Here is a 27,629-nt window from a genome sequence, read left to right as displayed (position 1 = left end):
TGCTGCCTTGTGTTACACTGTTTCAGGGGTCTGTCTCCCCCAGCGAGTCAGGTCTGTCGGGCTGCTGCCTTGTGTTACACTGTTTCAGGGGTCAGTCTCCCCCAGCGAGTCAGGTCTGTCAGGCTGCTGCCTTGTGTTACACTGTTTCAGGGGTCAGTCTCCCCCAGCGAGTCAGGTCTGTCGGGACCTCGGGGGGCCTACAATGGAAGTCACTTTTATACGATTGGCGCCTGTAACTATTTCACGTTCAGAACATCCTCCCATGTGTTATTTTTATGGCTTTATCCTACAATTTCAGGAATGAGAGTTTTACGAATATTTGAAGGTTCATCTTCTAAACTAAACTAAACTCTGAGTGTGTGGGCAGCTTTACCCTATGGCCTCCAGAGAGGGAGCACTACACTAGCGCCAGGGCTGCCATCAGGAACTTTGGGGCCCCGCACTAGGTATTTATATGGGGACCCCCATGAACACAAGTGGGCAGTACCAACATTTAGGCCACACCCCTTGTGCGCAATATAAAGAGCTGATGTTCCTCTGTAATAAGCCGTTCATATAAAGAGTTCCTTTGATTAATGTGCTAATAAGCCAGTCAGTTTATTGGGAGGCAGTGGGGTTTGCCCTAAGTTTAACCCCTTCCCACCTACCTGCCCCTGCTCTGCACTGCCATTGCTTGATATGGAAGTTTTCACATAAGTTACGTAAACTGCGTAAGTTTAGGGGCCCAATGATATTGCTGTGATATTTCTCCAAACCATCCAAAGTCAGTTCTAAAATAGCCCAAAACCAGCCAAAAGCCACTTTGAAAGTAGCCAATATGCGCAATGAAAAAAATGTTTAAAAAATAAAAGTATAAATGGGAAAATATGCCTTTTGAAACCATATAATCACTACCTTTGCCCTGCGCTCCCTCTCCAGTTACTGGGCTGGCTGATGTTTCTCTCTGTGCCCAGTCCATGCAGGTTATTGTAGTTTTACTGCTTCAGGTTCAGCAAAGAGGAACAGAATAGGGAGCTTCTGTCTATAATTGCATGCTGGGTATTGTAGTTTTATATTAAGCTTACTTGCAGGCTAATAGTAAGAAACAAACTACATTACCCAGCATGCATTGGGATAGGAATGTCAGAGGAATAAAACTTTGGCTGTTTCTAAACTACAAACCCGCCAGGCTCCAAAAACTAGCCCAAACTTGCATCTGGGCGGGTTTGTACTTCGGTACTTTAGTAGCCCAATTTGGCCTCAGGAACCGAACTTCTCTCTGTTACCGTCACATTCTCCTTGCCAGGAACCAATATGGCCGCCGCACACACACAGACAATAGTAACCAAATAGCCCACATGGTTACTGTGCGCATGTGCAGTGGAAGAGACTGTTGCTAGGAGACAGCGGGACGCATTTCTGAGTGGTAGAGCGGGGCAGTCATGGCTGAGGTGAGCCCAGGGGTGTCTGTAGCCCTGTGGGGTAGAACCGGGCAATAGTACGGTAGTGTGAGGGGAGAGGGGCCGCTCCTTGTCTGCAGGCGGGAATCGGGCTGTCCTGCGTCATATGCCCCTGTGTTACTGTGAAGGGTTAATGGGATATGCCCCCCTGTTACTATAAAGGGTAATTGAGTTAAATATAAAGGAATAGGATATGCCCCCTATTAAGGGTTAATGGGATAGAATATTCCCTCCTATAAATATGAAGGGTTAATGGGATAGAATATGCCTTCCTATAAATATAAAGGGTTAATGGGATAGAATATTCCCTCCTATAAATATAAAGGGTTAATGGGATGGGCTATGCCCTTCTATAAATATAAAGGGTTAATGGGATAGAATATTCCCTCCTATAAATATAAAGGGTTAATGGGATAGAATATTCCCTCCTATAAATATAAAGGGTTAATGGGATAGAATATGCCCTCCTATAAATATAAAGGGTTAATGGGATGGGCTATGCCCTCCTATAAATATAAAAGGGTTAATGGGATAGAATATTCCCTCCTATAAATATAAAGGGTTAATGGGATAGAATATTCCCTCCTATAAATATAAAGGGTTAATGGGATGGGCTATGCCCTCCTATAAATATAAAGGGTTAATGGGATGGGCTATTCCCTCCTATAAATATAAAGGGTTAATGGGATGGGCTATGCCCTCCTATAAATATAAAGAGTTAAATGAATAGGATATGCTTCCCCATTACTATAAAGGGTTAATAAGCTGTAGGCTCCTGTTACTGTATAGGGTTTGTATATTCCCCATGCCATATACAGTGCCCGCTGGGGTGGGTGCCAGGGAGGGTCGCAGGGAGTTGCAGTTCATCAGGAGCCTGAGGGCACAGAGTCACAATGTATTATTTGGGGGCGCCTGCTGGGCGAGACCCCCCCTCTATTCTCTACATTACCCTGGGGGTATTGGCTGGGAGCTGGGGCAGTGTATAGGGGCAGTTCTGCAGGTTTGGGGCCCTCTTGCCCCGCTGGGTGCAGCAGAACTGCAGGGAGTGGGCACAGTATTTATATATACAGTTTCCCTCCCGCGGGCACAATCTGGGGCATTTCATAAGAAAACCTCAGGGATCGCCCAGAACCCATTTCTCTTCTGTTTAATGTGATGGGAATGAAGCCATTGGGCACCACAGACTGGCACAGACCATGGCACCCTTAGTTCCTAATACTGGGTGTTGCCCCTTTGGCATGGGTGGCACCTTGCAGTCGTTTGTCATAGTTGTGAATGAGGCCCTTTGTTTTCTCATGAGCAAAACTGCCCAACCTTCTGGGCACAAGCCCCGCCTCCTGCAAGTTCTGTCCTGGCATAATGTGCACGTCTGTGCCTGGGGGGGCAAGGTGCCACTCCCCTGAGGGGCCACAGAACTGACGCAGGATGTGGGCTCAGCAATGGCTTTTCCCTGCACTGGTTCCACCATCTCCTTACTGTGCATGTTGGGGCTGCCATAGCGCTTGGTCCCAGAGAGGCCTGGGCTCCAGAACTAGTTGCTTGGGGGTTATTATTTGTGTCACAACAAACTTCCCTTTCAGATTCTCTCCCGGCCTCCCGGACAGAACCCCTCATTGCCCACTCGGAGCCCCTCATTCCCCACTCGGAACCCCTCATTGCCCACTCGGAACCCCTCATTCCCCACTCGGAACCCCTCATTCCCCACTCGGAGCCCCTCATTTCCCACTCGGAGCCCCTCATTTCCCACTCGGAGCCCCTCATTTCCCACTCGGAGCCCCTCATTCCCCACTCGGAGCCCCTCATTCCCCACTCGGAGCCCCTCATTGCCCACTCGGAACCCCTCATTCCCCACTCGGAGCCCCTCATTGCCCACTCGGAACCCCTCATTCCCCACTCGGAGCCCCTCATTGCCCACTCGGAACCCCTCATTCCCCACTCGGAACCCCTCATTGCCCACTCGGAACCCCTCATTCCCCACTCGGAGCCCCTCATTTCCCGCTCGGAGCCCCTCATTCCCCACTCGGAGCCCCTCATTTCCCACTCGGAGCCCCTCATTTCCCACTCAGAACCCCTTATTCCCCACTCAGAGACCCCCATCAGTACTATGGGTGGGATTCTCTGGCCCAGTGAGTTACCCCACTTCTTACAGTGGGTTCTACCCTTCCGATGCACAGGCAGGTTCCTTGCAGAGCCTTCTCTACCAACCAGCAACTGTTACCCCCGATGCCCTTCTCCCCAGTTGCCCCCAGCCCAGGTGCAAGGAACTGAAACGCTGTGTATAAGGTATGGCCATTGGCACACTTTCTGCCCCTCAGTCCATTTCCTCTCACCCCCAGGAGAAGGCAGAGCAGAGCGGCTCGGATGAAAAGGCTTTCGAGGCCCTGGAGCGAGACTTCCAGGAGGTTCTACAGGAGCTGGCGGGGGACAAAAGCCTGGAGAAATTCCAGATCGAGTACGAGAAGCTGCACAGCGCCCTGAAGAAATCGTACGACAATGAAAAGCGTTTGATGGCAAAATGCAGGGAGTTGAACGCAGAGATTGTGGCAAATGCTGCCAAAGTGGCCACGGCTATAAAGCTCTCCCAGGAGGACCAGAGCACCATCTCCTCCTTGAAAAAGGTAAAAAGGGACTAACATAATGGCCTTGTTTCCAACAAGGAGCAAAACCGCCTGTAGGTGCGCATAGGGCTCCCTCCTGTGGACGGAGGTGGAACAGCATTTGTTTGGGACAAGCTCCCATTTTTGTCATGCTGTCATCCAGTGCAAAGAAATCAATTAAAGGGCAAGTAAAAATCCCAAGATAAGTACAGAGACTGACAACTCTGTCTTGTGTGAGTTTGGCATTAAGATGGCATCCTGTGCCCCATCCTGTACTTCAGCCCTGTGCCCTCATGGCAGGAGATAAGTAAGGAAAACAGGTGGTTATGTGAGCAAAGCCTCCATCCAGTGTCGGAATAACACCATGTTCAACCTTTCCTTCACTTTATTATTATTCATATTGAAAAAACAAAGCAAATCTGTTATTTTAGGGAATTTATAGAAAATGAAATGACCTGAATTAATTCAGTACTGATCATTGTTTATTTTTGGCCTTTGGTTTATTAGGAGATTGAAAAGGCTTGGAAGATGGTGGACGCGGCCTATGAGAAAGAACAACGTGCCAAGGAAACCGTTAACTCCCTGAAAGATGAAGTTAAAAGTCTGTCCAAATTGGTGGAGCAAGGGGCAGGGATGTCAGCGGGGCAAGAACACAGGTAAATACGGTAACTGAGGAACAGTCTGCTCATTTAATGGGCATAGGGGTAGAATGTTCCCCAGCAGCACTAGGGGCAGGGATGTCAGCGGGGCAAGAACACAGGTAAATACGGTAACTGAGGAACACTCTGCTCATTTAATGGGCATAGGGGTAGAATGTTCCCCAGCAGCACTAGGGGCAGGGATGTCAGCGGGGCAAGAACACAGGTAAATACGGTAACTGAGGAACAGTCTGCTCATTTAATGGGCATAGGGGTAGAATGTTCCCCAGCAGCACTAGGGGCAGGGATGTCAGCGGGGCAAGAACACAGGTAAATACGGTAACTGAGGAACAGTCTGCTCATTTAATGGGCATAGGGGTAGAATGTTCCCCAGCAGCACTAGGGGCAGGGATGTCAGCGGGGCAAGAACACAGGTAAATACGGTAACTGAGGAACACTCTGCTCATTTAATGGGCATAGGGGTAGAATGTTCCCCAGCAGCACTAGGGGCAGGGATGTCAGCAGGGCAAGAACACAGGTAAATACGGTAACTGAGGAACAGTCTGCTCATTTAATGGGCATAGGGGTAGAATGTTCCCAGCAGCACTAGGGGCAGGGATGTCAGCGGGGCAAGAACACAGGTAAATACGGTAACTGAGGAACAGTCTGCTCATTTAATGGGCATAGGGGTAGAATGTTCCCCAGCAGCACTAGGGGCAGGGATGTCAGCGGGGCAAGAACACAGGTAAATACGGTAACTGAGGAACACTCTGCTCATTTAATGGGCATAGGGGTAGAATGTTCCCAGCAGCACTAGGGGCAGGGATGTCAGCGGGGCAAGGACACAGGTAAATACGGTAACTGAGGAACACTCTGCTCATTTAATGGGCATAGGGGTAGAATGTTCCCCAGCAGCACTAGGGGCAGGGATGTCAGCGGGGCAAGAACACAGGTAAATACGGTAACTGAGGAACAGTCTGCTCATTTAATGGGCATAGGGGTAGAATGTTCCCCAGCAGCACTAGGGGCAGGAATGTCAGCGGGGCAAGAACACAGGCAAATACGGTAACTGAGGAACACTCTGCTCATTTAATGGGCATAGGGGTAGAATGTTCCCCAGCAGCACTAGGGGCAGGAATGTCAGCGGGGCAAGAACACAGGTAAATACGGTAACTGAGGAACACTCTGCTCATTTAATGGGCATAGGGGTAGAATGTTCCCCAGCAGCACTAGGGGCAGGAATGTCAGCGGGGCAAGGACACAGGTAAATACGGTAACTGAGGAACGGTCTGCTCATTTAATGGGCATAGGGGTAGAATGTTCCCCAGCAGCACTAGGGGCAGGGATGTCAGCGGGGCAAGAACACAGGTAAATACGGTAACTGAGGAACACTCTGCTCATTTAATGGGCATAGGGGTAGAATGTTACCAGCAGCACTAGGGGCAGGAATGTCAGCGGGGCAAGGACACAGGTAAATACGGTAACTGAGGAACATTCTGCTCATTTAATGGGCATAGGGGTAGAATGTTCCCCAGCAGCACTAGGGGCAGGGATGTCAGCGGGGCAAGAACACAGGTAAATACGGTAAGTGCGGAACACTCTGCTCATTGCTGTGGTGCCAGGGCAGATTGTTTCCCAGTATAATTACGGGCAGGGATGCCAGCAGGGTAAGACGAGCAGATGCTCTGGGGTTTGGGCTGATGGCACAAGCTGCAAGTCTCTGAGCTTACCTGTACTCGCATTTTTGGGTGAGGGTACCAGCAGGGTGGCATGGATTTCCCATGCATGTCTATTCCAAGGGAACGGTAACGAGGTTACGAGGTCCCTGCTCGTTAGAGTTAATGACGCGGCTGCGCTGCAGTTCCATTCAGGGTTTCTCCGGATCTGTTTCAGTGATCTACTGAGCGCTAAAGAGGAGCTGAGCAAAGAGCGGGACGAGCTTCTGGCAGAGGTGGTGAAACTGCGAGAGAACTTGGTGAAGGCGACGGAGCTGCAGCAGGAGGCGGAGAAATCTAAGGAGGAGGCGGAGCAGGGAATCATTCAGGTTTGTGGGACCTTACTGACAGCCGGGGATTCAGCAGGGAACCCTAAGGCTAAGGACCCACGAGCGAGTTAGCCACCCGTGATAGATCACTGCTACAGCAGGCAACTAACTGCTCCGAAATGCCTAGGGCGAGGACACATGTAGCTACTTTGTAGCAACTACTTGTCACTGCTACTAATCTCCAGAAAATCCCTTGCCATAGACAATACTGAGAATTGCCTCTGCTAAAACACACATAGAGACAATTCTGTAGCTGCTACTAAGTAGCTCTGTGTGTTTTAAAGGAACACTGTCATGGGAAAACATGTTTGTTACATAACCCATCAGTTAATAGAGCTCCTCCAGCAGAATCCTGCATTGTAATCTGTTTTCTCATGGGGCTAGCCATATTCTTCATTTCCCAGGGTGCCACAGCCATGTGACCTGTGCTCTGATAAACTTCAGGCACACTTTACTGCTGCGCTGCAAGTTGGAGTGATATCCCTCCCCCTCACCCCCAGCAGCCGATCAGCAGAACAATGGGAAGGGAGCAAGATAGCAGCTCCCAGTACGTATCAGAATAGCACTCAATAGTAAGAAATCCAAGTCCGGCTTGGGACTCCTCCAGTTACATGGGAGTAGGAGAAACAATAGGTTAGCTCAAAGCAGTTCTAATGTGTAGTGCTGGCTGAAAGCTCAGACTCAGGCACACTTTACTGCTGCGCTGCAAGTTGGAGTGATATCCCGCCCCCCCTCAGCAGCCGATCAGCAGAACAATGGGAAGGGAGCAAGATAGCAGCTCCCAGTAGGTATCAGAATAGCACTCAATAGTAAGAAATCCAAGTCCAGCTTGGGACTCCTCCAGTTACATGGGAGTAGGAGAAACAATAGGTTAGCTGAAAGCAGTTCTAATGTGTAGCGCTGGCTGAAAGCTCAGACTCAGGCACACTTTACTGCTGCGCTGCAAGTTGGAGTGATATCCCGCCCCCCCTCAGCAGCCGATCAGCAGAACAATGGGAAGGGAGCAAGATAGCAGCTCCCAGTAGGTATCAGAATAGCACTCAATAGTAAGAAATCCAAGTCCGACTTGGGACTCCTCCAGTTACATGGGAGTAGGAGAAACAATAGGTTAGCTCAAAGCAGTTATAATGTGTAGCGCTGGCTGAAAGCTCAGACTCAGGCACACTTTACTGCTGCGCTGCAAGTTGTGCCAGTAGTTAGCCCTCCTTCAGGTAATGTCCCCACATTTTTATTCCTGATAATAAAAGACACAATGGGGTATTTTGCTTCCTGGCACAAGGGTGGGCACTGAGCAGAACAGCTGAACGACTGCCTCATTCTACCCCATTCATTGCAGTTTCAACAAGAAATACAGATGCGCCAGAATGAGGCCTCCAGAGAATCCCGCAAGAAGGAGAAGCTAGAGAAGGACCTGAGAGGCCTGCAGAGCGAGGCTGAGGCAAAGCAGCTGGAAATCAAGTCCATGCAGCAGAACCTGACAAGGAACAAGGAGGAACTTCAGAGGCTGGAACAGCAGCTCAAAGAGAACAAGGTATGCACTCTGCCCTCCCATCATGCATTGCAATGGCTAAACCCTGATCTCCCATCATGTACTGCAAAGGCTGAACCCTGCCTTCCCATCATGCACTGCAAAGGCTGAACCCTGCCCTCCCATCATGTACTGCAAAGGCTAAACCCTGATCTCCCATCATGTACTGCAAAGGCTAAACCCTGATCTCCCATCATGCACTGCAAAGGCTGAACCCTGCCCTCCCATCATGCACTGCAAAGGCTAAACCCTGATCTCCCATCATGTACTGCAAAGGCTGAACCCTGCCCTCCCATCATGTACTGCAAAGGCTGAACCCTGCCCTCCCATCATGCACTGCAAAGGCTGAACCCTGCCCTCCCATCATGTACTGCAAAGGCTGAACCCTGCCCTCCCATCATGCACTGCAAAGGCTAAACCCTGATCTCCCATTGCAAAAGCTGAACCCTGCCCTCCCATTATGATTTGCAAAGGCTAAACCGTGACCTCCCATCATGCATTGCTAAGGCTGAACCCTGCCCTCCCATCATGCATTGCAAAGGCTGACCCCTGCCCTGCCAACTTGCATTGCAAAGGCTGAACCCTGCACTCCCATCATGCATTGCAAAGGCTGACCCCTGCCCTGCCAACTTGCATTGCAAAGTCTAAACCCTGCCCTCCCATCATGCACTGCAAAGGCTAAACCCTGATCTCCCATTGCAAAAGCTGAACCCTGCCCTCCCATCATGCTTTGCTAAGGCTGAACCCTGCCCTCCCATCATGCATTGCAAAGGCTGAACCCTGCCCTCCCATCATGCATTGCAAAGGCTGAACCCTGCCCTCCCACCTTGCATAGCAAAGGCTAAACCCTGCCCTCCCATCATGCATTGCAAAGGCTGAACCCCGCCCTCCCACCTTGCATTGCAAAGGCTAAACCCTGCCCTCCCATCATAATTTACAAAGGCTAAACCCTTGGTTGCCAGGGTCACTGTCCATAGCAACCACACAGCATTTTTTATTTAACTTGGGAGAGATGCAGAACATGGTTCAAAAAATCTAAATGGGATAAAATAATGGTAAAAGCTCAGTTTCCATAAATGTACCCAAATTTATGCAAAGCGCTTGCAGCAATAAGCGTTAGTATCACGTTAGTAAAGATGTGTAATTGCTCCCCAGTGGGGCAGAGAGCTGTTAGGGGAGGCCCAGATTAGACTTCCCTATTGCCCTGCAGCTGGAGGGACCCTCTGCCGTTCCCCCACTCCCTGCTGTCAGGTCTGTGCTGGGCGGATGGGCATTAAATATCGACCCAGCAGCTGCCTGTCAGTGCTTTCTGTCCAATGGATCACACAGCAGAACCGGCTTTTATCCAACAGATCTAAAAGGATTTGGGCTTCTGGTCCAAAGAGGAAGTGAGTGCAGCCTAGGGTCTCTTTTGCCTAATGATATTGTTATTAATTTATTATAGATCCTAAATGAAAGAGTTTCCAAGGAACTGGAACAGGTTCAGATGCGGAACAATAAACTCCAGCAAGAGAACGAGCAGCAAAGTGTCCTCAACGACCAACTGACCCAGGAGAACCAGCAGAAGCAGCTAGAGCTAAAGGTACCGAGCTCATCTTACTGGGCCTGATATTGCTGTAAGGCACCCGGGGAGATGCACAACAGAGCATGGTCCAAAAGTACAGTCCGAACCTCAGAATGAGATGAAATAATGGGAAAACTCAGTTTTGATAAAACCATACCATAAAATTTCCCCTGTACTAAGCATAATTCAGCAGGAACAGCCCCCTAAGTTTGCCCATAGCCTGTACAGAGAGATACCATAAAACTATGGCACATAGGGATTCCCCTGTACTAAGCACAATTCAGCAGGAACAGCCCCCTAAGTTTGCCCATAGCCTGTACAGAGAGATACCATAAAACTATGGCACATAGGGATTCCCCTGTACTAAGCACAATTCCAGCAGGAACATCCCCCTAAGTTTGCTCATAGCCTGTACAGAGAGATACCATAAAACTATGGCACATAGGGATTCCCCTGTACTAAGCACAATTTCAGCCAGGAACCAGCCCCCTAAGTTTGCTCATAGCCTGTACAGAGAGATACCATAAAACCTATGGCACATAGGGATTCCCCTGTACTAAGCACAATTCAGCAGGAACAGCCCCCTAAGTTTGCTCATGGCCAGTACAGAGAGAAACCATAAAACTATGGCACATAGGGATTCCCCTGTACTAAGCACAATTTAGCAGGAACAGCCCCCTAAGTTTGCTCATAGCCTGTACAGAGAGATTCCATAAAACTATGGCACATAGGGATTCCCCTGTACTAAGCACAATTCAGCAGGAACAGCCCCCTAAGTTTGCCCATAGCCTGTACAGAGAGATACCATAAAACTATGGCACATAGGGAATTCCCCTGTACTAAGCACAATTCAGCAGGAACAGCCCCCTAAGTTTGCTCATAGCCTGTACAGAGAGATACCATAAAACTATGGCACATAGGGATTCCCCTGTACTAAGCACAATTCAGCAGGAACAGCCCCCTAAGTTTGCTCATAGCCTGCACACATTGATCAAACATCAGTTGGTCAGGCTTTCCCAAGACACAAGGCAGCAAGCTGGGAATTTTTCCTTGGATGGCAGCACCCCACAGATTACCAGGGGAGGCAAACAATTGCTCCTGGTAATTTTAGAAGCCAGTAGTCAGGAAAACCCCATCAGGGTGGCACAGAGACCAGAATTGCCCTTGCCCACACACAGGTTAGAAAGCTGCCAATACAGTCAGAAGGGGTGACATTAGCAGTCTTGACGGACCTGTATGTGAGATTCATAATATAGCGGCTCCAGGCTCACTAAGCACCTCTGTGGCCCCCAAAATAAACTCACTAATATCTGTATCCTTTGTACTTAGGCTAAGGAGGATGAGGTGAACCAAATGCGCCAAGAAATATCCAAGATTTCCAAGGCCAGAGAGACAATACAAAGAAAATATCGGCAAATGGAGGAGCAGAAGATCGAGGTGGAGCAGCAAAGAGAGACCTTAAAAAACCAAATCACTGGATTCGAAAGAGGTAACGTTCCGGTGATAGATCCCTTTTCTGCAACAGATCACCCTGTGTGCCATAGGCCTCAATATGCCCCAAATCACCCTGTGTGCCATAGGCCTCAATATGACCCAAATCACCCTGTGTGCCATAGGCCTCAATATGCCCCAAATCACCCTGTGTGCCATAGGCCTCAATATGCCCCAAATCACCCTGTGTGCCATAGGCCTCAATATGCCCCAAATCACCCTGTGTGCCATAGGCCTCAATATGCCCCAGATCACCCCGTGTGCCATAGGCCTCCATATGCCCCAAATCACCCTGTGTGCCATAGGCCTCAATATGCCCCAGATCACCCTGTGTGCCATAGGCCTCCATATGCCCCAAATCCACCTGTGTGCCATAGGCCTCAATATGCCCCAGATCACCCTGTGTGCCATAGGCCTCAATATGCCCCAGATCACCCTGTGTGCCATAGGCCTCAATATGCCCCAAATCACCCTGTGTGCCATAGGCCTCAATATGCCCCAGATCACCCTGTGTGCCATAGGCCTCAATATGCCCCAAATCACCCTGTGTGCCATAGGCCTCAATATGCCCCAAATCACCCTGTGTGCCATAGGCCTCAATATGCCCCAAATCACCCTGTGTGCCATAGGCTTAAATATGCCCCAAATCACCCTGTGTGCCATAGGCCTCAATATTGCCCCAGATCACCCTGTGTGCCATAGGCCTCAATATGCCCCAAATCACCCTGTGTGCCATAGGCCTCAATATGCCCCAAATCACCCTGTGTGCAAAGGCCCTCAATATGCCCCAAATCACCCTGTGTGCCATAGGCATATGCCCCAAATCACCCTGTGTGCCATAGGCCTCAATATGCCCAAAATCAACCCTGGTGCCATAGGCCTCAATATGCCCCAAATCACCCTGTGTGCCATAGGCCTCAATATGCCCCAAATCACCCTGTGTGCATAGGCCCAATATGCCCCCAGATCACCCCTGTTGCCATGCCTACAATATGCCCCAAATCACCCTGTGTGCCATACGCCTCAATATGCCCCAAATCACCCCCTGTGTTGCCATAGGCGCATTCAATATGCCCCAACATCCACCCTCCATGCCTGCCTGTGCCATAGTGCCTCCAATATGCCCCAAATTCATGCCCGCCCAAATCACCCTGTGCCATAGGTGCCATAGGCCTCTCCAGATCATGCCCCAAATCACCCTGGTGTGTAGCCTGCCAAATCACCCTGTGTGCCATAGGCCGCAATATGCCCCAAAATCACCCTGGCCATGCCTCAATACCCAGATGTGTGCCATAGATATGCCCCAAATCATCATATCCAATATGCCCCAATCAATATCCAATATGCCCCAAGTGTGTGTAGGTGCCCCAAATCCATGCCTCAATATGCCCCCAAATCATGCCATAGGATGCCCAATCACCCGTGCTGCCATAGGCCTCAATATGCCCCAGATCACCCTGTGTGCCATAGGCCTCAATATGCCCCAAATCACCCTGTGTGCCATAGGCCTCAATATGCCCCAGATCACCCCGTGTGCCATAGGCCTCAATATGCCCCAGATCACCCTGTGTGCCATAGGCCTAAGCAAAGTTCCCATCACTTAGCAGTGTTCTCTGAGCTCCCAACTGGCCGGCCCATTCAGTGGCCCAGTGTAAATAAGTTATTACCCTCCAAATCCCACATTTACTGCCTGGGCCCTGTGCCTGCTCTACCCTGTGAGTATGTGCATGCATAGGGTGGCACCTTGTGGTACTCAGTATTCATGTGGTACATGTATAACAGTGTATTTGGGGGCAAATACACTGTTGCCCCCATCACTCTAATGCCATGTCATCTGCAAATATTCAGACTTTAGTTGCCCTTTTAGCAGTTGCCTAGAGTGGTTCATATCAGCTGGGCCAGCGAGAGCCATGCTCTTCGTCTCTGTGATCTCTCACAACCAGCGGGTATTATTTCTGTGCCACTGACACACACGGACAGCGATCCGATGCCTATAAAGTGCCGCCTGTTATTCTCACAAAGAAGCCGCAGCCTTGTCATTGACTCAATCTGCCTTTTCTGCGCTTTCCCTCTGCCACCCGTAATATTCCTTTATTGCTCTAGAGCTGGAGTCTGCGAAGAAACAAGCCGAGATTGATAAGAAGGCCGTAGAGGAGCTGGTGCGGGAGAGGGATATGCTGAATAAGGTACCCCCTCTGTTCCACCTGTGTCGCCTTGGAAACCTCAAGCCTGACTGTAGGGGAATGGTCATTTAGGAACCAGTAGGGAATATGGAAAGCAGGAGACTTTAAGCCAAATGGAAATATTAAGGCAAGATGGAGACAGTAGGGCAAGATGGAGTAAGTAGAGCAAGATGGAGACAGCAGGGCAAGATGGGGACAGTAGGGCAAGATGGAGACAGCAGGGCAAGATGGAGACAGTAGGACAAGATGGAGACAGTAGGGCAAGATGGAGTAAGTAGAGCAAGATGGAGACAGCAGGGCAAGATGGTAACAGTAGGGCAAGATGGAGACAGTAGGGCAAGATGGAGACAATAGCGCAAATGGCACAGCAGTAAGTCAGAGCAGAGATGGAGACAGCAGTGGCACAATAGAGGACAAGAACATGCACAGACAATAGCGGCGCAAGATACTGGCCAGTAGTGCAGATGATGACAGATGCGGCAGATGGGTGACTCTAGTGGCAAGAATGGGGACAGTGGGCAAGATCGAGACAAGAAGAGTAGGGCAAGATGGGAGACAGTAGGGCAAGATGGAGACAGCAGGGCAAGATGGAGACAGTAGGAACAAGATGGGGACAGTAGGCAAGATGGAGTCAGTAGGACAAGATGAGACAGATAGCGCAAGATGGAGTATGTAGAGCAAAGATGGGACAGCAGGGCAAGATGGGGGACAGTAGGGCAAGATGGAGACAGTAGGGCAAGATGGAGACAGTAGGGCAAGATGGAGTAAGTAGAGCAAGATGGAGACAGAAGTGCAAGATGGAGACAGTAGACAACATGCAGACAATAGGGCAAGATACTGGCAGTAGTGCAAGATGATGACAGTGGGGCAAGATGGGGACAGTAGGGCAAGATGGAGTAAGTTGAGCAAGATGGAGACAGCAGGGCAAGATGGAGTAAGTTGAGCAAGATGGAGACAGCAGGGCAAGATGGAGACAGTAGGGCAAGATGGAGACAGTAGACAACATGCAACAATAGGCAAGATACTGGCAGTAGTGCAAGATGATGACAGTGGGGCAAGATGGGGACAGTAGGGCAAGATGGGGACAGTAGGGGCAAGATGGAGACGTAGGGCAAGATGGAGACAGCAGGGCAAGATGTAACAGTAGGGCAAGATGGAGACAGTAGGGCAAGATGAGACAGTAGGGCAAGATGGAGTAAGTAGAGCAAGATGGAGACAGCAGGGCAAGATGGAGTAAGTAGAGCAAGATGGCGAGGACAGTAGGGCCAAGCAAGAATGGAGTAATGAAGCAAGATGGACAGCAGGGCAAGATGGAGACAGTAGACAACATGCAGAACAACTAGGGCAAGATTACTGGCAGTACGTGCAGATGATGACAGTGGCGGCAACGATGGGGACAGTGGACAGGTAGGCAAGATGGAGTAGGGCAAGATGGAGAACAGCAGGCAAGATGGTAACAGTAGGGCAAGATGACAGTAGGGGCAAGATGGTGACAGATGGAGACAGTAGGGCAGATGGAGAACAGTAGGGCAACGATGGATGGACCAGCAGGGCAAGATGGGTAGACAGTAGGCAAGAATGGTGTAGTGGAGACAGTGAGGGAAGATAAGATGGAGCCATGTAGGGCAAGATGGAGACAGTAGGGCAAGATGGAGACAGCAGGGCAAGATGGAGACAGCAGGGCAAGATGGAGACAGCAGGCAAGATGGAGACAGTAGGATGGAGACAGTAGGGCAAGATGGAGACAGTAGGGCAAGATGGAGACAGTAGGCCAAGATGGAGAACAGTAGGGCAAGATGGAGACCAGTAGGGCAAGATGGAGACAGTAGGACAAGATGGAGACAGTAAGGGCAAGTGGAAGACAGTAGGGCAAGATGGAGACAGAAGGGCAAGATGGAGACAGTAGGGCAAGATGGAGACAGTAGGGCAAGATGAGAATAGGGCAGATGGAGACAGTAGGCAAATGGAGCAGTAGGCAAGATGGAGACAGTAGGGCAAGATGGAAGACAGTAGGGCAAGATGGAGACATTAGGGCAAGATGGAGACAATAGGGCAAGATGGAGACAGTAGGGCAAGATGGAGTCAGATGGAGTTCCTTGCCAGGGCAATTAGTTATCCAGTCTGAATATGAGATCAGTCCATTTAGTCCTATAAATCAAGTCCATTCTGTGCTCTCTCGTGCCTCTAATGACGTGCTTCTCCTAGAACCTCCTACGGGCGGCCAATGCCACCGACAAGCAGCAGAGTTTGGTGAAACTCCATGAGCAGTCCAAAAAAAACCTGGAGGAAGAAATCCAGAGCTACAAGGAGGAGGCTCAGAAACAGAGGAAAATTATTTATCAGCTGGAAAAAGAAAGGGACCGCTATATTAACGAGGCCAGTGACCTCACCCAGAAGGTAAGCAGGTACTGCCTACTGGGCATTGGCTAGAGGGGATATCTTCCATGGATAGGGACCATAAAGGTAAGCTTGGGACTGGAGCCCAATTTCTTTCTCTGAAGTAGTTATGGCCAACTGGCAGACATTCTGATTGGACTACAACCTGATCATGCCTGATCTGTTTGTAGTTTGGAGATTCTCCAGAGAGCATTCAGTAGTATGGGGTGGTCTCCCTACTCAGAAACCATAAAGTCCCGTGTCTGTCTCCCCAGGTTCTGCAGCACATGGAGGATATCAAGGTCCGGGAGATGCAGATATTTGATTACAAGAAGAAGATCGCAGAAGCAGAGACAAAGCTGAAGCAACAGCAGAATCTCTATGAGGCAGTGAGGTCCGACAGGAACCTGTACAGCAAGAATCTCATTGAGGCCCAGGTACTGATGGTGATAATAACTGTGACCCTGTACAACTGCCACCCACAGTCTGACAGTGATATTTATTCTGTCAGTCCCAGTGGGGTGTCACTAGAGAGACTTCAGCCTCCCACCCAGCACAGAGACCGCTGAGAAACAGCAGCAGCCCTACAGTATGGGGCACTTTTGGTTTTATACATCTGTAAATATCACAATTAAGTGCTAATCTAATGTTATGTATTGATATCTACCCCATATGAATAGGGCAGAATTCCTTTGCTAGAGCAGTGACCCCCCCCCCCAACTCTGCCTTTCTGCCCCTTCTGCCCCTGAGATCTGACACTTTTGGTTCTTCTAAACAGGATGAAATCACGGAAATGAAAAGGAAACTTAAAATCATGAACCACCAGGTGGATCAGCTGAAGGAGGAGATCAGCTCCAAAGAGTCGGTGCTCGTGAAAGTGCATCTGGAGCACCAGCGCATAGAGAAGGAGAAAGAGGCACTCAAGGTAAGTGTGAGTGTGGGGCGGGGGGGGGGTAAGATGTGTGAGACAGAAAGGCTTGTATGGTGTACAGTTAAGAGCACTTTTATCATTTACATTAAATATATCACAGTTCTGTATTTACTACTATCATGCACTATATCCCACAACAGCCGGGAATAACAGCAGCAGCTCATTTCCCTGTTACACTGGCACAGATTCATCAGATTGGGGCCCAGAGATGCTTCTTCAGCAGGGACATCAGCATTTACTGTTCTGCCCGGGATGAACAGCAGAGGGCGCTCATATCAGCGCTGTAAAAGCTGCAAATGTCATAGCAATCACAGAGAAGCAGCAGATATAAATTCACGTGAAAATGGTAGAAGTGATGAGGGCACAGTGAAGCAGGGGTTAAAGATGAATTGAGAGGAGTGAAATGAAAGGAGTTTATATAGAGATGATTGTGAGAAGGAGGAGCAGTACAGCGTGTGTAGAGAAGGAGGAGGAGCTAAAGATAAGTGTGAGAATAGGAGGGTTATATAGTGTGTAGAGTAGAAGGAGGGGATGATGATTGTGAGAATAGGAGGTGAATATAGTGTGTAGAGAAGGAGGAGGAGATAAAGATAAGTGAGAATAGGAGGGGTATATGGTGTGTAGAGAAGGAGCTAAAGATAAGTGTGAGAATAGGAGGGTTATATAGTGTGTAGAGTAGAAGGAGGGTATGATGATTGTGAGAATAGGAGGTGAATATAGTGTGTAGAGAAGGAGGAGGAGATAAAGATAAGTGTGAGAATAGGAGGGGTATATGGTGTGTAGAGAAGGAGCTAAAGTTAAGTGTGAGAATAGGAGGGGTTTATAGTGCATAACGAAGGAGGAGGAGCTAAAGATGATTGTGAGAATAGGAGGGGGATATAGTGTGTAGAAAAGGAGGAGGAGCTAAAGATAAGTGTGAGAGTGGGAGGGTTATATAGTGTGTAGAGAAGGAGGAGGAGCTAAAGATGATTGTGAGAATAGGCGGGGGATATAGTGTGTAGAGAAGGAGGAGGAACTAAAGATGAGATTGAGATTAGGAGGGGGATATAGTATGTAGAAATGGAAGAGGAGCTAAATATGAGTGTGCGAATGGGAGATGTACAAAGCACTAAGAGAAGGTACTAAGCTGAATGTTAGAAATGGCTCGGCATATAGAGAAGGAGGAGCTAAAGCTGATCGTGAGAATGGGAGGAGTATATAGCACATAGAGGGGGAGCTATAAAGTGTTTCCTGTGAACCATGTGACTCCTGTGCCCCAATTCCATATCCAATAGGCCCGGGGCTCTCAATCACTGATTTATATACAAAATATTAATTAGTAGCCCAATACTGTGCTCAATTAAACTTTATACTAAAAGATGGGGGGGGTGCTTGATTTTATGGATTTGGATTCGGTTCAGCCAGGAGCATCGATTTAGCTGAATCCACATCCTGCTGAAAAGGCTGAATCTTGGCCGAATCCTGGATTCAATGCATCCCCCATATATACATTTACAGTGCTATATATCACTGACGGGTATTTACATGCAGTTTGGGAGGGGGCGGTGCTTCTGAAATGACCCTGGGTGCCTGCCTGTCAGTCTGGCAACTCCGACCCCGGCTGTGATCACTTCCTCTGCCTGACGCTCGTGACAGCTCTCTCCGTGTGTGACAGCCGAATGATCCGAGGCAGAGAGAGCGCTGATGTGTTTAATCACATGTATCTGTCGCTCCTTCCGCTTGTCATATTCTGGGGGGATCAGCTCGCTGCCTAATTCCTCTAACTGCCCCCCCACCCAACCCGAACTCCTCACTGTGTCTGGCATCATACAAACCAGTCTGACAGGAATCCTTTCCCTCCTCAATTATTCAACAGTAGCCGTGCCCAGAGCTCTCTGGGTCTCTCCCTGCTGGGCCCCCAGGCTGTGTGTCTCACACCCCCGTCCATGTGTCAGGGGGAATGTAGGATTTGCAGCTTGTTGCCCTTCATCAGACACATTGTAGCCTCCATGTGACATGTACAACTGGAGTCTGTATGCTTCATCCCAATAAATATAATGCAGAAGCCATGCTGTGTCACATGATTGCGCTTTATATGTGAGTGCCGTGTACCAGTCACATGACTGCGCTTTATATGTGAGTGCCGTGTATCAGTCAGAGTTTGCGCTTTATATATGTTTTTGCCGTGTCTCAGTCACATGATTGCGCTTTGTTGCAGGCAGAGCTGCAGAAGATGAAGCAGCAGAGCGTAGAGACCAAGCAGCTGATTGACAATCAAGAAGCAGAAGAGAAGAAACTTCTAAAGATCATTTCTGAGGCCGACGCTGAGCGGTTGAGGCAAAAGAAAGAACTAGAGCAGGTAATTCTGCCATTACTGGGTCCGGTTCTGGTACCGCCCAGCCATTCATTCCATCATTCCCTAACAAGGGGTTCAGTAAGTTCTGTGACCTTCTATTTGGCATGGGAACCTCATCACAGACTGTAAGGAAGGGGCCCCCAGGGGCCAAATTATCATGAAATATCTTAGGCCGCGTTGGTGCATGTGGAGACGTGGGATTTGGGAGCAGCCTTGTTCTATCAGCATTCAGAACAAACACCGCTTCCTCGCCCCATCAGCATTCAGCATAATAAGCCCCACTTGCACTGTGCTCCCCCAGCAGGGCACAAACTGATTGGCCAAGCAAGGCCCCGCCGTGCACTATAAAGCGCCTTATTTATAGAGGAGCCCGCTAGGAACCAGTAGCATCTCCCCGTGGCTAATACCAGCTGAGCTATTGTAGCCCTGCGGCCCGGAGAGACATAATTAAATATCTTTTACTTAATGTGCATTTGGGTTTGTGCAGAATAATAATTGCAGCGTCGGCACCTGGGAAGTCCGTCCCGACAACGCGCTCAGACTAATTTCATTACAGGCAAAGCGAAGGGACAGGAGCGGCATCTGCTCGGCGTCCTTCCGAGACTTTTCCAGCCAATTAATGTGAAGCGTTTGGTGTTTTACGCCGCGCAAATCTTTTTAATATGGTCGGAAGTGTAATTGCTCTGTTCCTTGCAGGTTATTAGCGAGAGGGATATTCTCGGCTCGCAGCTTGTCCGCCGCAATGACGAACTCGCCTTGCTCTACGAGAAAATCAAAATCCAGCAGTCCATCCTGAATAAAGGCGAGATCCAATACAAACAGCGCGTGGAGGACATACGGCTGCTCAAACTCGAGATTAAGAAACTCCGGCGGGAGAAGGGGATCCTGACAAAGACTGTGGCCAATGTGGAGGAACTAAGGTACACGGCCGAGGTGCAGCTCATGTATAAATATATACAGGGAGTATAGGGTCTGACTGGGGCATAAAACACTCTCCATCATAGGTTGCTGTCTTCTACCCAGCAGTGCCCAGTATGAGGATAATGAGTACTACCCAGCAGTGCCCAGTATCAGATTATTCATTAATACCCAGCAGTGCCCAGTATTAGGATAATGAGTACTACCCAGCAGTGCCCAGTATCAGATTATTCATTAATACCCAGCAGTGCCCAGTATCAGGATAATGAGTACTACCCAGCAGTGCCCAGTATCAGGATAATGAGTACTACCCAGCAGTGCCCAGTATCAGATTATTCATTAATACCCAGCAGTGCCCAGTATTAGGATAATGAGTACTGCCCAGCAGTGCCCAGTATCAGGATAATGAGTACTGCCCAGCAGTGCCTAGTATCAGGATAATGAGTACTACCCAGCAGAGCCCAGTATCAGGATAATGAGTACTACCCAGCAGTGCCCAGTATCAGGATAATGAGTACTACCCAGCAGTGCCCAGTATCAGGCTATTGAGTACTACCCAGCAGTGCCCAGTATCAGGATAATGAGTACTACCCAGCAGTGCCCAGTATCAGGTTATTCAGTACTACCCAGCAGTGCCCAGTATCAGGTTATTCAGTACTACCCAGCAGTGCCCAGTATCAGGTTATTCAGTACTACCCAGCAGTGCCCAGTATCAGGTTATTCAGTACTACCCAGCAGTGCCCAGTATCAGGTTATTGAGTACTACCCAGCAGTGCCCAGTATCAGGTTATTCAGTGCTACCCAGCAGTGCCCAGTATCAGGTTATTCAGTGCTACCCAGCAGTGCCCAGTATCAGGATAATGAGTACTACCCAGCAGTGCCCAGTATCAGGTTATTCAGTACTACCCAGCAGTGCCCAGTATCAGGTTATTGAGTACTACCCAGCAGTGCCCAGTATCAGGATAATGAGTACTACCCAGCAGTGCCCAGTATCAGGTTATTCAGTACTACCCAGCAGTGCCCAGTATCAGGTTATTCAGCGCTACCCAGCAGTGCCCAGTATCAGGTTATTCAGTACTACCCAGCAGTGCCCAGTATCAGGTTATTGAGTACTACCCAGCAGTGCCCAGTATCAGGTTATTCAGTACTACCCAGCAGTGCCCAGTATCAGGTTATTGAGTACTACCCAGCAGTGCCCAGTATCAGGTTATTGAGTACTACCCAGCAGTGCCCAGTATCAGGTTATTGAGTACTACCCAGCAGTGCCCAGTATCAGGTTATTGAGTACTACCCAGCAGTGCCCAGTATCAGGTTATTCAGTACTACCCAGCAGTGCCCAGTATCAGGTTATTCAGTACTACCCAGCAGTGCCCAGTATCAGGTTATTCAGTGCTACCAGCAGTGCCCAGTATCAGGTTATTCAGTACTACCAGCAGTGCCCAATATCAGGTTATTCAGTGCTACCCAGCAGTGCCCAGTATCAGGTTATTGAGTACTCAGCAGTGCCCAGTATCAGGTTATTGAGTACTACCCAGCAGTGCCCAGTATCAGATTATTCAGTGCTACCCAGCAGTGCCCAGTATCAGGTTATTCAGTACTACCCAGCAGTGCCCAGTATCAGGTTATTGAGTACTACCCAGCAGTGCCCAGTATCAGGTTATTCAGTGCTACCCAGCAGTGCCCAGTATCAGGTTATTGAGTACTACCCAGCAGTGCCAGTATCCAGTACTACCCAGCAGTGCCCAGTATCAGGTTATTCAGTGCTACCCAGCAGTGCCCAGTATCAGGTTATTCAGTACTACCCAGCAGTGCCCAGGTATCAGGTATGAGTACTACCCAGCAGTGCCCAGTATCAGGTTATTCAGTGCTACCCAGCAGTGCCCAGTATCAGGTTATTGAGTACTACCCAGCAGTGCCCAGTATCAGGTTATTCAGTGCTACCCAGCAGTGCCCAGTATCAGGTTATTCAGTACTACCCAGCAGTGCCCAGTATCAGGCTATAGAATACTACTGAGTAGCATCCATTACCAGGATATAGAGTTCTACCCTGCAATGAACAGTATCAGACAGGCCCCGACTGGCAATATGTGGGTTTGAGGGGCTGCTGTAAGGTGCCATAGACAGTCACCATTTACTGGGCCTGTTGGGGGCTGTTTGGAATGCCAGGCCCTGTTTTAAATTTCAGTCTGGAGCTGGTATTCGACAATAAAATACCCCCAGAGAGGGCCCAGTGAGACAGCAGTGCATGGTGAGACAGCTCTTCTTGCATTTCAGACGGGAGGTTTACCACATGCAGAGGGACCTGCTGAAGGAAAGAACCCGGTGCCGAGCATTGGAGGAGGAGCTGGAGAACCCCATGAATGTCCACAGATGGAGGAAACTGGAGGTGAGACAGCCGGCCACATATATAATCCACATATGTACTGTGACTGGGGGGGGGGGGGGCTATATGAGATTGATTTCAGCCTGTGCGCTATCTGCAAGGAGAGTTTATGTTCTCCCCATGTCGGTGTGGGATTCCTTTGGGTACCCCACTTTCTTTCCACACCCCAAAACCATACAGGCGGGTTAATTGGTTCTAGATTAAATTGACAGTAGTGTGTTTTGTGTGAATTTGATGTAGAGAGTGTTAGCTCCACTGGGGCAGAGACTGACGTGAATAATGAACACTCTCTGGGAAGGGCTTGCAGGAACATGCCCGCACTGTATAAATGCAGCATAATAAATCAAATAAATAGTAATACTGTGTGGCTGGAAATATATCATTGTTCAGCTGACCCAGTATAACATCAGTCGGAAAGTATGGGATTTGTCGGCTAACCTAGCATAATGCAGATTGGGAGTGTGTGATTGGTCAGATAACCTTCCTATTGCAGTGCAGTGTAGTTCAGCTCCCCCAGTATAATACTGATCCATTGTATGTGACCGAAGGGTGGTCAGTGCATGCCCCTAGCTTCTGTGCAAACCAGGGGCCAGCCATGTTCCACCCCATGTGATTGGGCAGCTAACACAGTATAATTCAGTCTCGGGCATGTAATTGGGCAGCTAACACAGTATAATGCAGTCTTGGGCATGTAATTGGGCAGCTAACGCAGTATAATGCAGTCCTGGGCATGTAATTGGGCAGCTAATGCAGTATAATGCAGTCCTGGGCATGTAATTGGGCAGCTAACACAGTATAATGCAGTCCTGGGCATGTAATTGGGCAGCTAACACAGTATAATGCAGTCCTGGGCATGTAATTGGGCAGCTAACACAGTATAATGCAGTCCTGGGCATGTAATTGGGCAGCTAACGCAGTATAATGCAGTCCTGGGCATGTAATTGGGCAGCTAACACAGTATAATGCAGTCCTGGGCATGTAATTGGGCAGCTAATGCAGTATAATGCAGTCCTGGGCATGTAATTGGGCAGCTAATGGGGTATAATGCAGTCCTGGGCATGTAATTGGGCAGCTAACACAGTATAATGCAGTTCTGGGCATGTAATTGGGCAGCTAACACAGTATAATGCATTTCTGGGCATGTAATTGGGCAGCTAACGGGGTATAATGCAGTCCTGGGCATGTAATTGGGCAGCTAACACAGTATAATGCAGTTCTGGGCATGTAATTGGGCAGCTAATGGGGTATAATGCAGTCCTGGGCATGTAATTGGGCAGCTAATGGGGTATAATGCAGTTCTGGGCATGTAATTGGGCAGCTAACGCAGTATAATGCAGTCCTGGGCATGTAATTGGGCAGCTAATGGGGTATAATGCAGTCCTGGGCATGTAATTGGGCAGCTAATGGGGTATAATGCAGTCCTAGGCATGTAATTGGGCAGCTAACGCAGTATAATGCAGTCCTGGGCATGTAATTGGGCAGCTAATGGGGTATAATGCAGTCCTGGGCATGTAATTGGGCAGTTAATGGGGTATAATGCAGTTCTGGGCATGTAATTGGGCAGCTAACGCAGTATAATGCAGTCCTGGGCATGTAATTGGGCAGCTAATGGGGTATAATGCAGTCCTAGGCATGTAATTGGGCAGCTAACGCAGTATAATGCAGTCCTAGGCATGTAATTGGGCAGCTAACACAGTATAATGCAGCCCTGGGCATGTAATTGGGCAGCTAACGCAGTATAATGCAGTCCTGGGCATGTAATTGGGCAGCTAACGCAGTATAATGCAGTCCTGGGCATGTAATTGGACAGCTAACACAGTATAATGCAGTCCTGGGCATGTAATTGGGCAGCTAATGGGGTATAATGCAGTCCTAGGCATGTAATTGGGCAGCTAACGCAGTATAATGCAGTCCTAGGCATGTAATTGGGCAGCTAACACAGTATAATGCAGCCCTGGGCATGTAATTGGGCAGCTAACGCAGTATAATGCAGTCCTGGGCATGTAATTGGACAGCTAATGGAATGTAATGCAGTCCTGGGCATGTAATTGGGCAGCTAACGCAGTATAATGCAGTCCTGGGCATGTAATTGGGCAGCTAATGGGGTATAATGCAGTCCTAGGCATGTAATTGGGCAGCTAACGCAGTATAATGCAGTCCTAGGCATGTAATTGGGCAGCTAACACAGTATAATGCAGCCCTGGGCATGTAATTGGGCAGCTAACGCAGTATAATGCAGTCCTGGGCATGTAATTGGACAGCTAACACAGTATAATGCAGTCCTGGGCATGTAATTGGACAGCTAACACAGTATAATGCAGTCCTGGGCATGTAATTGGGCAGCTAACGCAGTATAATGCAGTCCTGGGCATGTAATTGGGCAGTTAACGCAGTATAATGCAGTCCTGGGCATGTAATTGGGCAGCTAACGGGGTATAATGCAGTCATGGGCATGTAATTGGGCAGCTAACGGGGTATAATGCAGTCCTGGGCATGTAATTGGGCAGCTAATGGGGTATAATGCAGTCCTGGGCATGTAATTGGGCAGCTAATGGGGTATAATGCAGTCCTGGGCATGTAATTGGGCAGCTAACGGGGTATAATGCAGTCCTGGGCATGTAATAAGGCAGCTAATGGGGTATAATGCAGTCCTGGGCATGTAATTGGGCAGCTAACGGGGTATAATGCAGTCCCGGGCATGTAATGGGGTATAATGCAGTCCTGGGCATGTAATTGGGCAGCTAACGGGGTATAATGCAGTCCTGGGCATGTAATTGGGCAGCTAACAGGGTATAATGCAGTCCAGGGCATGTAATTGGGCAGCTAACGGGGTATAATGCAGTCCCGGGATGTAATTGGGCAGCTAACACAGTATAATGCAGTTCTGGGCATGTAATTGGGCAGCTAACATGGTATAATGCAGTCCAGGGCATGTAATTGGGCAGCTAATGGGGTATAATGCAGTCCTGGGCATGTAATTGGGCAGCTAATGGAGTGTAATGCAGTCCTGGGCATGTAATTGGGCAGCTAATGGGGTATAATGCAGTCCTGGGCATGTAATTGGGCAGCTAACGGGGTATAATGCAGTCCAGGGCATGTAATTGGGCAGCTAACGGGGTATAATGCAGTCCCGGGCATGTAATGGGGTATAATGCAGTCCTGGGCATGTAATTGGGCAGCTAACGGGGTATAATGCAGTCCTGGGCATGTAATTGGGCAGCTAACAGGGTATAATGCAGTCCAGGGCATGTAATTGGGCAGCTAACACAGTATAATGCAGTTCTGGGCATGTAATTGGGCAGCTAACATGGTATAATGCAGTCCAGGGCATGTAATTGGGCAGCTAATGGGGTATAATGCAGTCCTGGGCATGTAATTGGGCAGCTAATGGAGTGTAATGCAGTCCTGGGCATGTAATTGGGCAGCTAATGGGGTATAATGCAGTCCTGGGCATGTAATTGGGCAGCTAACATGGTATAATGCAGTCCAGGGCATGTAATTGGGCAGCTAATGGGGTATAATGCAGTCCTGGGCATGTAATTGGGCAGCTAATGGAGTGTAATGCAGTCCTGGGCATGTAATTGGGCAGCTAATGGGGTATAATGCAGTCCTGGGCATGTAATTGGGCAGCTAACGGGGTATAATGCAGTTCTGGGCATGTAATTGGGCAGCTAACGGGGTATAATGCAGTCCTGGGCATGTAATTGGGCAGCTAACAGGGTATAATGCAGTCCAGGGCATGTAATTGGGCAGCTAACGGGGTATAATGCAGTCCCGGGATGTAATTGGGCAGCTAACACAGTATAATGCAGTCCTGGGCATGTAATTGGGCAGCTAACAGGGTATAATGCAGTCCAGGGCATGTAATTGGGCAGCTAACACAGTATAATGCAGTTCTGGGCATGTAATTGGGCAGCTAACATGGTATAATGCAGTCCAGGGCATGTAATTGGGCAGCTAATGGGGTATAATGCAGTCCTGGGCATGTAATTGGGCAGCTAATGGGGTATAATGCAGTCCAGGGCATGTAATTGGGCAGCTAATGGGGTATAATGCAGTCCTGGGCATGTAATTGGGCAGCTAATGGGGTATAATGCAGTCCAGGGCATGTAATTGGGCAGCTAATGGGGTATAATGCAGTCCTGGGCATGTAATTGGGCAGCTAACAGGGTATAATGCAGTCCAGGGCATGTAATTGGGCAGCTAACACAGTATAATGCAGTTCTGGGCATGTAATTGGGCAGCTAACATGGTATAATGCAGTCCAGGGCATGTAATTGGGCAGCTAATGGGGTATAATGCAGTCCTGGGCATGTAATTGGGCAGCTAATGGAGTGTAATGCAGTCCTGGGCATGTAATTGGGCAGCTAATGGGGTATAATGCAGTCCTGGGCATGTAATTGGGCAGCTAACATGGTATAATGCAGTCCAGGGCATGTAATTGGGCAGCTAATGGGGTATAATGCAGTCCTGGGCATGTAATTGGGCAGCTAATGGAGTGTAATGCAGTCCTGGGCATGTAATTGGGCAGCTAATGGGGTATAATGCAGTCCTGGGCATGTAATTGGGCAGCTAACGGGGTATAATGCAGTCCTGGGCATGTAATTGGGCAGCTAACACAGTATAATGCAGTCCTGGGCATGTAATTGGACAGCTAACACAGTATAATGCAGTCCTGGGCATGTAATTGGGCAGCTAACGCAGTATAATGCAGTCCTGGGCATGTAATTGGGCAGTTAACACAGTATAATGCAGTCCTGGGCATGTAATTGGGCAGCTAACGCAGTATAATGCAGTCCTGGGCATGTAATTGGACAGCTAACACAGTATAATGCAGTCCTGGGCATGTAATTGGGCAGCTAACGCAGTATAATGCAGTCCTGGGCATGTAATTGGACAGCTAACACAGTATAATGCAGTCCTGGGCATGTAATTGGACAGCTAACACAGTATAATGCAGTCCTGGGCATGTAATTGGGCAGCTAACGCAGTATAATGCAGTCCTGGGCATGTAATTGGGCAGTTAACGCAGTATAATGCAGTCCTGGGCATGTAATTGGGCAGCTAACGGGGTATAATGCAGTCATGGGCATGTAATTGGGCAGCTAACGGGGTATAATGCAGTCCTGGGCATGTAATTGGGCAGCTAATGGGGTATAATGCAGTCCTGGGCATGTAATTGGGCAGCTAATGGGGTATAAT

The 27,629-nt window shown here is 49.0% G+C and overlaps 1 protein-coding gene across 3 annotated transcripts in view; it reads left to right on the top strand.

Annotated features, from left to right (window-relative positions):
* The first annotated feature begins 1,393 nt into the window (after positions 1 to 1,393).
* Positions 1,394 to 27,629, top strand: part of cfap58 (cilia and flagella associated protein 58) — a 48,762-nt gene continuing 22,526 nt past the window's right edge. Inside the window, 14 exon segments of one of the 3 annotated variants that reach the window (NM_001126070.1) lie at positions 1,394 to 1,430; positions 3,776 to 4,057; positions 4,544 to 4,692; positions 6,568 to 6,718; positions 8,055 to 8,249; positions 9,691 to 9,828; positions 11,140 to 11,299; positions 13,405 to 13,487; positions 15,690 to 15,881; positions 16,136 to 16,297; positions 16,639 to 16,785; positions 18,989 to 19,129; positions 19,823 to 20,046; positions 22,319 to 22,430. In NM_001126070.1, coding sequence (NP_001119542.1) covers positions 1,422 to 1,430; positions 3,776 to 4,057; positions 4,544 to 4,692; positions 6,568 to 6,718; positions 8,055 to 8,249; positions 9,691 to 9,828; positions 11,140 to 11,299; positions 13,405 to 13,487; positions 15,690 to 15,881; positions 16,136 to 16,297; positions 16,639 to 16,785; positions 18,989 to 19,129; positions 19,823 to 20,046; positions 22,319 to 22,430 — 2,145 coding nt within the window. In that variant the 5' untranslated portion in view covers positions 1,394 to 1,421. 3 annotated transcript variants of the gene reach the window in all.

The sequence above is a fragment of the Xenopus tropicalis genome, chromosome 7 (genome assembly GCF_000004195.4).
Source record: "Xenopus tropicalis strain Nigerian chromosome 7, UCB_Xtro_10.0, whole genome shotgun sequence".
NCBI classification, from domain to species: Eukaryota; Metazoa; Chordata; class Amphibia; order Anura; family Pipidae; genus Xenopus; species Xenopus tropicalis.
The sequence above is the reverse complement of the archived record's forward strand: the minus strand, read 5'-3'. Positions and strand labels throughout refer to the sequence as shown.